Genomic DNA, 12,221 nt, shown 5'->3' with positions numbered 1-12,221 from the left:
CCAATTCTGTAAAGAAAGTCATTGGTAGCTTGATGGGGATGGCATTGAATCTGTAAATTATCTTGGGCAGTATGGGCATTTTCAGGATATTGATTCTTCCTATCCATGAGCATGGAATGTTCTTCCATTTGTTTGTGTCCTCTTTTATTTCGTTGAGCAGTGGTTTGTAGTTCTCCTTGAAGAGGTCCTTCACATCCCTTGTAAGTTGGATTCCTAGGTATTTTATTCTCTTTGAAGCAATTGTGAATGCGATTTCAGTCATGATTTGGCTCTCTGTTTGTCTGTTATTGGGGTATAAGAATGCTTGCGATTTTTGCACATTGATTTTGTATCCCGAGACTTTGCTGAAGTTTCTTATCAGCTTAAGGAGATTTTGGGCTGAGACGATGGAGTTTTCTAAATATACAATCATGTCATCTGCAAACAGGGACAATTTGACTTCCTCTTTTCCTAACTGAATACCCTCTATTTCTTTCTCCTGCCTGATTGCCCTGACCAGAACTTCCAACACTATGTTGAACAGGAGTGGTGAGAGAGGGCATCCCTGTCTTGGGCCAGTTTTCAAAGGGAATGCTTCCAGTTTTTGCCCATTCAGTATGATATTGGCTGTGGGTCTCTCATAAATAGCTCTTATTGTTTTGAGATACATCCCATCAATACCTAATTTATTGAGAGTTTTTAGCATGAAGGGCTGCTGAATTTTGTCAAAGGCCTTTTCTGCATCTATTGAGATAATCATGTGGTTGTTGTCTTTGGTTCTGTTTATATGCTGGATTACGTTTATTGATTTGCTTATGTTGTACCAGACTTGCATCCCAGGGATGAAGCCGACTTGATTATGGTGGATAAGCTTTTTGATGTGCTGCTGGATTCAGTTTGCCAGTATTTCATTGAGGATTTTTGCATCAATGTTCATCAGGGATATTGGTTTAAAATTCTCTCTCTTTTTTTTTTCTGCCAAGCTTTGTTATCAGGATGATGCAGGCCTCATAAAATGAGTTAGGGAGGATTCCCTCTTTTTCTATTGAATCGAATAGTTTCAGAAGGAATGGTACCATCTCCTCCTTGTACCTCTGGTAGAATTCGGCTGTTAATCTTTCTGGTCCTGGACTTTTGTTGGTTGGTAGACTATTAATTATTGCCTCAATTTCAGAGCCTGTGATTGGTCTATTCAGGGATTCAACTTCTTCCTGGTGTAGTCTTGGGAGGATGTATGTGTCCAGGAATTTATCCATTTCTTCTAGATTTTCTAGTTTATTTGCGTAGAGCTCTGTATAGTATTCTCTGATGGTAGTTTGTATTTCTGTGGGATCTGTGGTGATATCCCCTTTATCATTTTTTATTGTGTCTATTTGATTCTTGTCTCTTTTCTTCTTTATTAGTCTTGCTAGCAGTCTATCAATTTTGTTGATCTTTTCAAAAAACCAGCTCCTGGATTCATTGATTTTTTTGAAGGGTTTTTTGTGTCCCTATCTCCTTCAGTTCTGTTCTGATCTTAGTTATTTCTTGCCCTCTGCTCGCTTTTGAGTGTGTTTGCTCTTGCTTCTCTAGTTCTTTTAATTGTGATGTTAGGGTGTCAATTTTAGATCTTTCCTGCTTTCTCTTGTGGGCATTTAGTGCTATACATTTCCCTCTATTAACTGCTTTAAATGTGTTATTTCTTATGTTGTTTAGAGTTATTTTCTCTGTATTATTTAATCAGTTTTGTCTAAGATTTGTTTATTTTATTGATTTTATTTTTAACTTGGTCTTTGTTTCATTTAATCAAGTCTTCCATATCATTTTTAATTTCATTAGTTTCTGTTTTTAATTTAATTTTATTCTCTCATTTACTTATGGTTCATTGGCTTTCCCCCGTAGTTTCATGAGTTCAGTGCTTAGCTTGTTTATTTTCATCTTTTGTGTTTTGTAATGTTTACATATATATAAACTTATTTTGAAAATGGTTTTAGCCACATAACATAGTTTTTGATATGAAGTTTTTTATTGTTGTTCATTTTAAAATGTGTTAGTTTGGTTTTCTTCTTTAACCAAAGAGTTATTTAGAAGTGCATTTTCAAATTCCTAAGTGTTGAAAATATAGATCATGGTTATTGAACTTGCTGTGTTCAGCTGTTCCCTGACTGAATCTGGTGTTACCTTGTACCAGGAAAGTGTTGAATGATTTCTAGGGAAAGAATTTACCAGGTAAATAATTTGCCAGATAAAGCATTAAACAATTAAATAAATAAAAATTTAATTGCATTTTACTATTAACATATTTTTCCTTCTTTGTCTTTCATTTATTTACTTTAGTCCTACTGCTCTGATCCAAACCTTGTGTTAGATTTGAAGAATCTCATTGTGCTTTTTGCTGACACACTTCAGGTATGTGACTTCTGTTTACATATGCTCATCTAGATTAATATTTCATCAGCTCTAAACCTTTTTCCTGACTGGGCCTGGTGGCTTTTGCCTGTAATCCTCACTGTTTGGAAGCCTGAGGTAGGAGAATTGCTTGAGTCCAGGAGTTCAAGACTAGCCTCAGAAATATAGTGAGACTCCACCTATACAAAAAATAAAAACATAAAAAATCAGCAGGGAGTGGTAGCACATTCCTGTAGTCCCAGGCGGAGGTGAGAGGATTGCCTGAGCTTAGGAGTTCAAGCCTGTGGTGAGCTATGATCTCGCCATTGCACTCCTGCATGGGTGATAGAGACACTGTCTCAAAAAAAAAAAAAAAATTCTGGCTGGGCGTGGTAGCTCATGCCTGTAATCTCAGCACTTTGGGTGGCTGAGGTGGGCTGAGCACTTGAGGTTAGGAGTTTGAGACCAGCCTGGCCAACATGGTGGATCCCTATCTTTAGTAAAAATGCAAAAATTAGCCAGGTGTGGTGGTAAGCACCTGTAATCCCAGCTACTTGGGAGGCTGAGGTAGCAGAATTTCTTGAACTTGGGAGGCAGAGGTTGCAGTGAGCTGAGATAGTGCCATTGCACTCCAGCCTGGGTGACAGAGTGAAACTTCGTCTTCAAACAAACAAACAAACAAACAAACAGAAGAAAAACAGCAACAACAAAAATGAACAAAGAAAAAAATCTACATAAGCTTGGATAACTTCTCTTTTAGTTTTAAGTTGAGTTTATTATTTTCCTAGGAACTAGGTATTTTTATCTCTTCATAGCATTTCCTGAGCTTTACCCTGAGCCATTATGTTTTCATATGTAGTTTCCACCTCCTTTTTTTCTCTCATATCAAATCAATTAATTGAACCAGTGACTATATTAGTTTTTCAAAATGTTTTTAATTCATATATGGCACCTGAGTTAGTCTGCAGTTTCTTTAACTACCATCTTGAATAATGATGGTTGATTTGAACCACATATTATATCTAACAGAATAGCATTAGAAGTGGATGAGATTCGAAGCATTTTTACTTTCTCTCCCTTCTGTGAACTCTTACTATAGGTATTAGGACTTATAGGAGGGGTTGTAGGGAGGACTTAGCCGATATTATGCCCTTTATATATAGATTTTAATTTTCATCTTTTTCTCACTGGCTTAAACATTTTACTGGGTATATTTAATTCTTAAGAGATAAATGCTAGATATTAGGTGTGAATGAAAGATTCTACCATCATGGTTTTATTTAATTTGCTATTCAAACAATGTAATTTTTTTCAGTATCTTATCCCTCTCATTTTGCCAAAAACAAAAAACAAAACAAAACAAAACAAAAAAAACCTCCTTCCTTAGAAACTGAAGTGATTTTCTTATTTTGTTTCAGGTGTATGGTTTCCCTGTAAATCAGCTTTTTGACATGCTGTTAGAAATCAGAGATCAATATAGTGAAACTCTGCTAAAGAAGTGGGCAGGTATTTTCAGGTGAGAAATTATCTATAGTCATATGTGTATGTGTTCATGTGCATTAGTATGCATACATGTATTTATGCACAAAGGTTTTCAGATGTAGTAGGCAACAAGTGTATGTTGCTTATATTTTGTAGCTACTCTAGGTTATGATCCAGATCTCAAAGAAACTGTTAGAACGTCCAAAATTATGTTCCCAAGATATCCAGTCTCAGTATATTAGTGTCTACTGTAGTGGGAAGTCACCAAACTCTGTTTTTCCTTTTTGTTTCCTTCGATAAATGTCAGATTCCTTGGTTCATGTCATTCAGATCATCTTGGTGTCATCTTCTTTTGATATTTGTTTTTCACTTTGAGGTTCATGCCTAGTCTACAACTTAATTATACTAAGTAGCATTTGAGCACTTAGGAATAATTTAGGCTTTTGGAAAATTGGTTTTGATGACTCACTCATGTTCTTCCTCATCATCTTCCCTCTCTACACACAGCAAAGGGGCATGTAATAGCCCAGCATTTGAAGCCTGTTATTTAAGTAGTTATTGCAACATGCATACAATAATAAGAAAGTTATTCTGTCACATCTGTCACTCACAGATGTCTTCTCGGACTGTGCTCTTGGCATATAACCCAGGTCAACTCATTTGACTTTTTTCTCTTTTTATACCTTTACTCCCCTTTACTTTAAGTGATTATACTGCCTCTTGCAAGACCCCTTTCCCTGATCGGTTTGTCCTGTTTTCAAACTCTTACAGCTTTAAGATCTTACATTGTTCCTTTACTCTTATTCATCATGGTTTATGAACATATCTCTATCATCACTTAGTCCAATTTATCTGTATATTAATATAAATATTTCTAAAACCTAGATTTAGCTAATGGTATAATTGTATTTAAGGGACTGTTACCTCTATAGGATATTTGAAAATTAATAACATGATATATCCATAGTCTTAGATGCTCTGATCTGATGCCTTCAGTGAGTCTTCTGTTTTGATTATGGTAGTATGGTCCCTACTATTAGAAAATGCCCAGTTTATTTACGGAGAGAGAACCTATAGATTTAAAAAAAGTCATTCTTGACATAGAACAGTAGGTAAAGTAAATGAAATAGTTTGAATTTATTATGGAAGTTACTCCATTTGCAATTTTGAAAGTTAGAATAGAACATGATTTTTAAAACCTTACCAATGGGCCAGATGCAGTGGGTCATGCTTGTAATCCCAGCACTTTGGGAGCCAAGGTGGGAAGATGCCTTGAGGCCAGGAGTTTGCAACCATCCTGGACAACATAGCAAGAGTCCATCTCTACAAAAACTTAAAAAATTACCCCGGTGGGTGGTGAGCAACTGTAGTTTCAGCTACTTGGGAGGCTGTGGTGGGAGGACTGCTTGAGCCCCAGAGTTTGAGGTTACAGTGAGCTGTGATCATGCCACTGAAATCCAGCCTGGGTGACAGAGTGAGACCCTGTCTCTAATAATAATAATAATAATAATAATAATTATAATGTACATTTATATATCATATTAAACCAAACAGAAAAATCTCTTTGCCTTTTCTAGAGCACACATTCTTTTGTTGTTTACTTCTTACTTACATTGATACGTTTTGTCCTATTTGTAAATCTCTAATCCTAAGACATATATTTATAATTGTGGTCCATTTGTTTCAGAGGATAGTTTTATTTTTGTCTTCTTTAAATCCAAAACCAAATAGCTATATTGTGGAAGGAATATAATAGGGACTGGGAAATGTTCATTTTGGGTTGTGTTATATATATTAAGATTGGAGTTCATCAGAAAAGTATTTGTGATTAACCCACCTTCCCTCCCTTCCCCTCCCCTCCCCCACCCTGCTTTGTCTATCCTTCCATTTCCTTTGTCTGTCCTTCCATTTGTAGAAACATACTTGATTCTGACAACTATAGTCCTATACCAGTAACAAGTGAAGAGATGTACAAAAAGGTGGTAGGACAATTCCCATTTCAAGATATAGAACTGGAAAAGGTAAGGAATACTTTAAACTTCTCTGGTTGTTTTGGCATCCTCTTAAAAGCTTTCATTGGATCAGTTTCATTGAAAGCTTTGCCTTCAACTCAATGGGTTAGAACTCTAAAACAATTTCAAAGGATTCTTTTTTCTTTTTCTTTTTCTTTTCTTTTCTTTTTTTTACTTTAATCACCTTTCTGACAATGAAGGACTCTTTTTGGGGAAGACCAGAATTTCCTGATTTGGGAATCAGCAGATGGCTTTGGGTCCTATTACCTCTGAAGTGTTTGGAGGATTACTGTGGATGTTCTAATTCAGTTTGCACTTTGAAATACTTGTTTTTATTATAATTTAAAGACATTTTCCCTGGCAACATAAAATTTACCCTTTGTGATATACAATTCTGCTGATTTTGACAATGTATTGAGTTATGTATCCATTACCACAATGTTGATACCAAATAGGCCTATTATACAAAAAAAAAAAATTATTTAATGATGCCCCTTTGTAATTCCCTCCCTTAACCCAGCCCCAGGACACCAGAAAGCTGGGCTCTGTGCATCTACTTTTGCCTTTTTCAGAATGCCATGTAAATGGAATTGTATAGTATATAACTTCTTGAGACTAACTTCTTTGATATGACATAATGCTTTTGAGATTCATCCAAATTGTTGCATGTATCATTGTTCATTCCTTTTTATTTCTGAGTAGGTAACACAATTTGTTTATCTCTTTCCATGATGAAGGACATTTGAATTATTGTTTTATTAAAATTTATGTCTTTTTAATATCAGAAAACTTTGGGAGATATTTTCTTATATTTGAGGTTGTTAAGGAGACAATTCATAATGTGGAAGAATGTTCTCTTTGCAACCTAAATAATTTATAAATATCTTCAATGTTCCTTGGTTTGTGACTTGATTTCATTACTTCTTGCATTGACAGCAACCATTTCCAAAAAAGTTTCCTTTCTCTGAATTTGTGCCAAAAGTTTACAACCAAATTAAAGAATTTATCTACGCTTGTCTGAAGTTTTCAGAAGATCTTCATCTAAGGTATAATATAAAATAGTAGAAATGTAATCAATGTTAAGATTGTGACTCCATATATTTACATATTCTGAAAAACTTTTGATAGTCCCATCAGCTCTGATTTTGGAAATCTTAATAATTAGCTTTTCAATGCATAGCACTGCTATATTTATATAGTCATGATGAAAGGGAAGATTGGTAACTTTTGAATAATTTTGAAAATTTATATTATCTATCTTGCTCTTTATAGATTTGCATTTCAACACTTTCTATTAAAGATAATTTACCAGAAAATGGTAGACTGGATGCAGTGGCTCATTTTTGTAATCCCAGCACTTTGGGAGGCTGAGGCAGGAGGATCGCTTGAATCCAGGAGTTCAAGACCAGCCTGGGCCACATAGCAGGACCCCCATCTCTAAAGAAAAAAAAAATAAGCAAAAAATACTGATTTTAACATTCTACTTAATGAAATGTTAAGGCCAAAAGGGGAGTATCAGATAAAATCCTTTGGAAACATTATTGCTCTACTCGTATATGTATGTTTTCTGTATATCCTAGAGTATAGGCTCCTTTGTTTCTTTATTCATGTATTGGTTTTTTCACCATACATTTTGGCTAATGTGTTATTTGTCAGCTGCTCCTCAGTATAGAAATAATTAAGATGATGAAAATGTGGTCCCTGTCTTCAAGGAGTACCTAGTCTAATTAAGAAGCTGAACAATTAATTAATAAGTGCTGGAGCAACATAGAAGCCAAGCCAAACGCAAATGAGGATGTTTGTGTTTTTTACCCTGGGTTTCCATCCCCCATCTGCCTAGTCACCACTTCATTAATATAAATGACCTTATATTAGATAATTGTCTGTAGGTTATGTTAGGTATATTATTGTAGATAAATCATTACAAGTTGATTGCAAAATTACTTTTTCTATCTTCTTTTGGAAGAAAGGTAATATGGTAAAGGAATAATATTAGTAATGGGATAATGTCAGATGCCTTTTTCTTGCCTGAATATGTTAAGTTTTTGCCTGAAAACTTCCTTTAATATTTTTCACATTTAAAATTTAAATAAAATATTTAACTCGGGGATTTTAGAAAAAGATGACTTTTACTCTTCAGTTGGCATTTATCTTATATCGTGGAATATGTTTAGCTTATAACCTGGAGTGACAGATTGCTTTGTCAGTCATATCTGTTTTGTAGTGGAGGCTAACATGAAACATGAGAAAATTTGTATAAAACAATTATTTCTTTTACATGCAGGCTCTCAAAACAAGAGAAACCGCTGCATTCAGATTTTAATGCAGCTTTAAGAATAATTATTCTCTTAATTTTCTCTTTTACACTAGACAGAAGAGGCCGAAAAGCATTATGCATATTGACAAAATTTGTAATTGCATGAATTTTGAATACACAAAACTTTCTTTTTGAAAGAAAGATTTTTTTAAAATAGCAAACACATGGCATTTCTATGGTAAAACACTGTTCTAGCATTCATACTCATCTTAAAAAAATAGAATATATACACACCCACATACATATATGAGAGATCCTGTTTCACATTATATCAGTAAAATTAGATGTTTGTAAAGAATTCAGGAGATAAAGAACAGCACAAAGAGGAACAATGTAAATGACCCAAAACTCTACCACATAGTAATAACACTTCTTATATGTTTTATTTTTTATTTTTGTTGGCTGAAAAAAAAGCTAGGAGAGTTTATTATATCAGTAAAATCGTTTTTCTGTCTATAGAGTTTATTATAGTACTTTTTCTGACTTACAATAAATATTATTTGCTGCTGCTATTATTATTTTATTATTATTACCACAACTACCACTGGCACCCTGTTTGTTTGCCGAAATAATTGTGCTACCTGCTATGACTGACTCTTAGTGCTTCTCTTTCAGCTCAACTGAAATTGATGACATGATTCGTAAATCAACAAACCTGTTGCTGACCAGGACTCTAAGCAACTCTCTGCAGAATGTCATTAAAAGGAAGAATATTGGGCTTACTGAGGTAAACCTGCTCCTAATGAAGTCATCCAAGCCAATATGTGAACAGATGTCCTAAGCTCTGGGCCTTATGTCTGAATTCGTTATAACTTTCTACATGCCCTTCCTGATAGGCTCCTAATGGTGAAAGTGCAAAATGAAATCTCTTGTTCTTTTCTTTGGTCACCTTTGAAAAATTTATTCATTTTTTCTAAAACAGTTGTTTTTCTCTTTTATTGTTTTCACTAGCTTAACTGGTTTTCCTTTCTGAAGTTGTTAGAATACATTTCTATTACCTGCCATTGATTATATACAAATATTTTTGTTTGTAGAATATATTGAGCATCAGGTTCCAATCAAGTGAATGGCAGTTCATGTACAATGTAGAATATGAAATCACATTTTGCTTGCATCAGTTATCGATGCCAAGGATATTGCAATCATAGTTCTTGGTTAGTGTCAGACTAAGTCTTTATTTTTAAGATATCTCATGTGTATGAAAGGTAAATTACTCTTTATCAGCTTGTAATTTGTTTGCAAAAGGACTAGATATTTGGGATCAAGGAAATGTGCAGAAAAGGCAATAGTCACATTTCTGTGGAGGTTTATGGAATCTCAGAGGAGGGATATTTTACATATATTGAATGTAGTACCTTGGCAAATGAGATTTGGTCTATTGGTGTGTAGTTCTAAAATTTAGAAAGATGTGAAGTTCTCTCTCTTAGAAACTCAAGATTGCATAGTAACCTCAATCTGTTTTTCACTGGATGTTATAGTGCCTAAAATGAGAAGAGTTTAGAAGAATTTTTTTACAAGGAAAGGGAAAGGCTGTTTGCCATCTGTTTTACCTATAGAGGTGGTGCAGTTTGGAAGTCAGTTACTCTAGGAAAAAATTGACATTTAAAATGTACACTGTCAAGGATTATGGTGAAGTGCAGTAAAAGGTTAATGATACTGACATATAGGTAAAGACAGCTGGAAGCCAGGTGGGCATTTACTTCTAATTTTGGAGTTATTTTCTCTTTCTCTGAATTAAGATAAAAAAAAATTATAAGATGGATTGTGATTGAGTTCTACTTATAGCAAACTTTTCTTTCAATTGAAAATTACCTTAGACTTTATTTAGGATAATCCCCTCATTTTACAGAGCTTCCTTTCTATTGCCTGGTACAGAAATATTAGGCATTTGCTTTTATGTATCTGAAAAATAGCTAACTTCCTTTATAATCAAGAAGGTTACAGAAAAGGAAAGTTGGAGTGAAAATTAGGAAGTCCTCCTCCTTTTGTTAGATTATAGTGTTTTCTTTCTCTGGATGGGAAGTTTATTATTTTGTGAACTATCTCTTCATTATAACTCTTCATGTAACTGTTTTTATGTCATTCAATTTAGCAGTCTCTTAACAATGTTATAACAAGTAGCATAGCAAGAACATGGTCTAATAGAAATAGCTTTGACCTCAGAAGAATCTTGAGTTCAATTCTGGCTGTGCCATTGGTTTACTGTGACATTTTAAGAGAAAGGCCTAACTTCTCAGCTTGGGTTTCAGGAAACACTGTACAGGTCAGGTAATAATAGAAAGAACCAATATGAGGTTATCAAGGAAGAACCATGTAATTCTTGGCACCATTTCATTGAATACTAAATGTTATTCCTTAGTCTTTGGGTGTTTTTAGGGAACTATACTTTCAATATCTTTGCATATGAATGAAGAAACATTCATACGCTTTTGTTTTGGCTATTATAGTGGTGTGTACATGTATAGACACAACACATAAAGTGATTTTTTAAATTACCAACCAGACACCCTTTGAATAATTATACTACCTACCTTTGGAAAGAGAAGACGTATCCTTCTTTATGAGTAACTAAAGTGAGTTCACATCTGGAATCATCATCATAATAGGTAACATTTGTGGAGCAGTTTATATTCTTCAAAGCCCACTCACAAATTCGATTTCAGTTAGTACAGTAACATTTGAAGCAGTCTGGGCATGTGTTATTATTCCCACTTTATAGACTGCCTAATTAAAGTCCAGGGAGATTGCCTGAGGCCATACAGCCAGCAAACCTAGTAGAAATGATACTTGTAAATCTAGGTTTTTTTCCCAAAACCTATTCACTTCTACTGTATTGTACTGCCTTCCATATTGATTTAATTATTTCATCCTAACAAAAATTGAGATTTTTATAGGAGGTCCATAGTAACATGGATATTGTTTTAGTTAGAGATGGTTTTATGTTAGATAGCAGAAATCCACTCCAATAATAGAATTATGATAAGCCCACACAACTTACAGATTCCTATTTCAGGATATCAGATAATTCTCTTAGGACTTGAAAGTTCCTATAAATGAATGTCTCTCTGTCTGCCCTTCTTGTTTTGGGGTTACACAGGGTTTACTCTGTTTTGGGGTTACACAGTGTTTACTCTGTTTTGGGGTTACACAGTCTCATCTTTTCTTTTTCTATGCATATGCTCTATCCTTTTTCCTCATGGTTTATTTGTTTCTCCATGTTGAGCCAATTCAAAATTACCTTTCAGTTTTAGCACCACTAGAACATGAATGCCTTTCTCTTTCAAACTTTATGTGACTATTCATTATTTATTCAGTGAAAATGGCTATTTTCCTAGGGCTGCTTCAAAAGATCTGTGAAAAGTACAATAGAGTATTGATTAAGACTGTATGTTCTAATATATACTGCCTGGGTTCCAATTCTGGCCCTCCTCATAATAGCTGTGCCCTTGGGCAAATTACTTTGCTTTCTATGTAAAATGGGGACAATGGTAGCATGTATTTCACAGGAATGTTGTGAAGCATGTAAATACTTAGTGTGCTTGGTATATAGCAAATACTCAATACATATTACCTGTTATTATTAAGAGGTCTAAGCAGTCAATCACTGATTAATACTAGTATAGAAATGGAGTTTTTTAATTAAGAGAAGTAAAAAAAAATTAGAATAAGATGTTCTATTAAGATAATTTGTTTATTACCTTTACAATTTTTAAAATATGTACTCTCTATTAGGCACTGATTCCATGCCCTTAGGATAAATCACTGAACAATAACAACAATAGAGATGGTTGCTTACATTCTACGAGAGAAAAGCAGTTAATAAATAATAAACAAAATAATTATGTTAATTTTGTAGTATGGTTAAAGGTAGTGAATGCTATGGAGAGAAGACAAAGCACTTGAGTTAAGGAAATCAGGATTTTGGTAGGTGTTCTAGGTTGGTTTTATTTTTATAGCAGCACGTTGAGGGTAAGTTATTATTGCAGGAGGCATTTCAGGTAGAGATTAGAGCCAGAGCAAAGGCCTGAAGGTAGGAAAGTTCTTGGCAAGTGGAGGAAAAAATC

At 34.3% G+C, this 12,221-nt stretch overlaps 1 protein-coding gene across 4 annotated transcripts in view; it reads left to right on the top strand.

Moving 5' to 3' along the window:
- The window catches only part of EXOC6B (exocyst complex component 6B), a 680,715-nt gene that overhangs the window by 336,458 nt on the left and 332,036 nt on the right, over positions 1-12,221 (top strand). For all 4 annotated transcript variants that reach the window (XM_031655579.1, XM_031655578.1, XM_031655577.1 and 1 more), the window contains 5 exons: positions 2,296-2,367; positions 3,765-3,862; positions 5,744-5,849; positions 6,777-6,886; positions 8,773-8,884. In XM_031655579.1, coding sequence (XP_031511439.1) covers positions 2,296-2,367; positions 3,765-3,862; positions 5,744-5,849; positions 6,777-6,886; positions 8,773-8,884 — 498 coding nt within the window. The remainder of the gene's footprint in view (positions 1-2,295; positions 2,368-3,764; positions 3,863-5,743; positions 5,850-6,776; positions 6,887-8,772; positions 8,885-12,221) is intronic.

The sequence above is a fragment of the Papio anubis genome, chromosome 14, assembly GCF_008728515.1.
Source record: "Papio anubis isolate 15944 chromosome 14, Panubis1.0, whole genome shotgun sequence".
NCBI lineage: Eukaryota > Metazoa > Chordata > Mammalia > Primates > Cercopithecidae > Papio > Papio anubis.
The sequence above is the reverse complement of the archived record's forward strand: the minus strand, read 5'-3'. Positions and strand labels throughout refer to the sequence as shown.